The sequence below is a fragment of the Actinia tenebrosa genome, unplaced genomic scaffold, assembly GCF_029948245.1.
Source record: "Actinia tenebrosa isolate PJP-AT-01 unplaced genomic scaffold, QUT_ActTen_1.0 PGA_scaffold0__85_contigs__length_37466705, whole genome shotgun sequence".
Taxonomy (NCBI): Eukaryota; Metazoa; Cnidaria; class Anthozoa; order Actiniaria; family Actiniidae; genus Actinia; species Actinia tenebrosa.
This window is the reverse complement of record NW_028292569.1, coordinates 10,579,670-10,581,034: the sequence shown is the minus strand read 5'-3', so window position 1 is coordinate 10,581,034 and position 1,365 is coordinate 10,579,670. Positions and strand designations below refer to the sequence as shown.

At 28.6% G+C, this 1,365-nt stretch overlaps 1 protein-coding gene across 2 annotated transcripts in view; it reads right to left on the bottom strand.

Moving 5' to 3' along the window:
- LOC116289689 (TNF receptor-associated factor 4) overlaps positions 1–1,365 on the bottom strand; it is a 14,110-nt gene extending 12,745 nt beyond the window's left edge. For both annotated transcript variants that reach the window (XM_089030046.1, XM_089030052.1), the window contains exon 1: positions 1,206–1,365. In XM_089030046.1, coding sequence (XP_088886172.1) covers positions 1,206–1,267 — 62 coding nt within the window. In that variant the 5' untranslated portion in view covers positions 1,268–1,365. The remainder of the gene's footprint in view (positions 1–1,205) is intronic.

The window sequence follows — 1,365 nt, the reverse complement described above, 5'->3', positions numbered from 1 at the left end:
TTATCTTTCTTTCTTTCTTTCTTTCTTTCTTTCTTTCTTTCTTTCTTCTTTCTTTCTTTCTTTCTTTCTTCGTCTTTCTTTCTTTCTTTCTTTCTTCTTTCTTTCTTTCTATTCTTTCTTCTTTCTTTCTTTCTTTCTTTCTTTCTTTCTTCTTTCTTTCTTGTCTTTCTTTCTTTCTTTCTTATCTTTCTTTCTTTCTTTCTTTCTTTCTTTCTTTCTTTCTTTCTTTCTTTCTTTCTTTCTTTCTTTCTTTCTTTCTTTCTTTCTTTCTTTCTTTCTTTCTTTCTTTCTTCTTTCTTTCTTTCTTTCTTTCTTTCTTTCTTTCTTTCTTTCTTTCTTTCTTTCTTTCTTTCTTTCTTTCTTTCTTTCTTTCTTTCTTTCTTTCTTTCTTTCTTTCTTTCTTTCTTTATTATTTATTATTTCTTTCGTTTTGGAACACGTAACGTGATTTCCTTGAGTATTATGTATTTACTTTATTTCCCGTTTTATATCCAGTTTATGTGTTTATTAAATTTGTGCAGATGGAGTTTTGCTGGTAGTTATATGTTTTTAAAAGTAATTTCCGTCATAAACTTACGATTATCATTTCCTTTTGATTGTGTTTTCGAAAACATCATAAAAATTCCATGAAAATTATTTTTCTATTAGTATGCTTAATATTGTCTCAGCCTCCATAACTCACAACTGAAGCATACATTGTTTTAGTTAAACAGCCAATCACGTCATACATTTTGCTGGCAGCTGTATGTCATGGTAAACACTCTTGTTTCCGCTTTGAGAACTTTAAACCGTTGAAAAGAGATTTATTATTAATAAAAGTCAATAATGTTGCTAAAATACTCGTGAAAAATAATTATAAATGTTTTTATTTGCTTTCTTCTTATGTTACCATCTCCCGTTTAAACTAACTATTCCTTTTTTAGACAAAATTATACATAGACAATAAAGTATTATTGATATTTCATTTTAATCTCCAAAGGCATTCCAAATGGTGTAAGATCAAATCATATCTGATCAAGACTTGTCTACTCATGTTGAGGACATTCATTATTAAATACCAATAAGGATCAACGCTTAATCGAATAAAAAAAGCAATATTATTTTACATAGCAATCGGCTTATCAATAAAAGTATAGAACTGTGACTAGAGGAAATAGCAAGCAGCGGGCAATCGAGCAAGTTAGATTGATGTTTAACAAACTTACCATATTGGACAGATGAGATCTTCTTCAGGCTCTTCAACAAATAGATTGACCCCGTATCCCATGTTTATGAATTTTTTTGGTAATATTTCAGTTAGAAGTTAAACGGTATTAACGAAATACCGATGGAATTGATATTGAAATAAACTGACTAGAAACCATC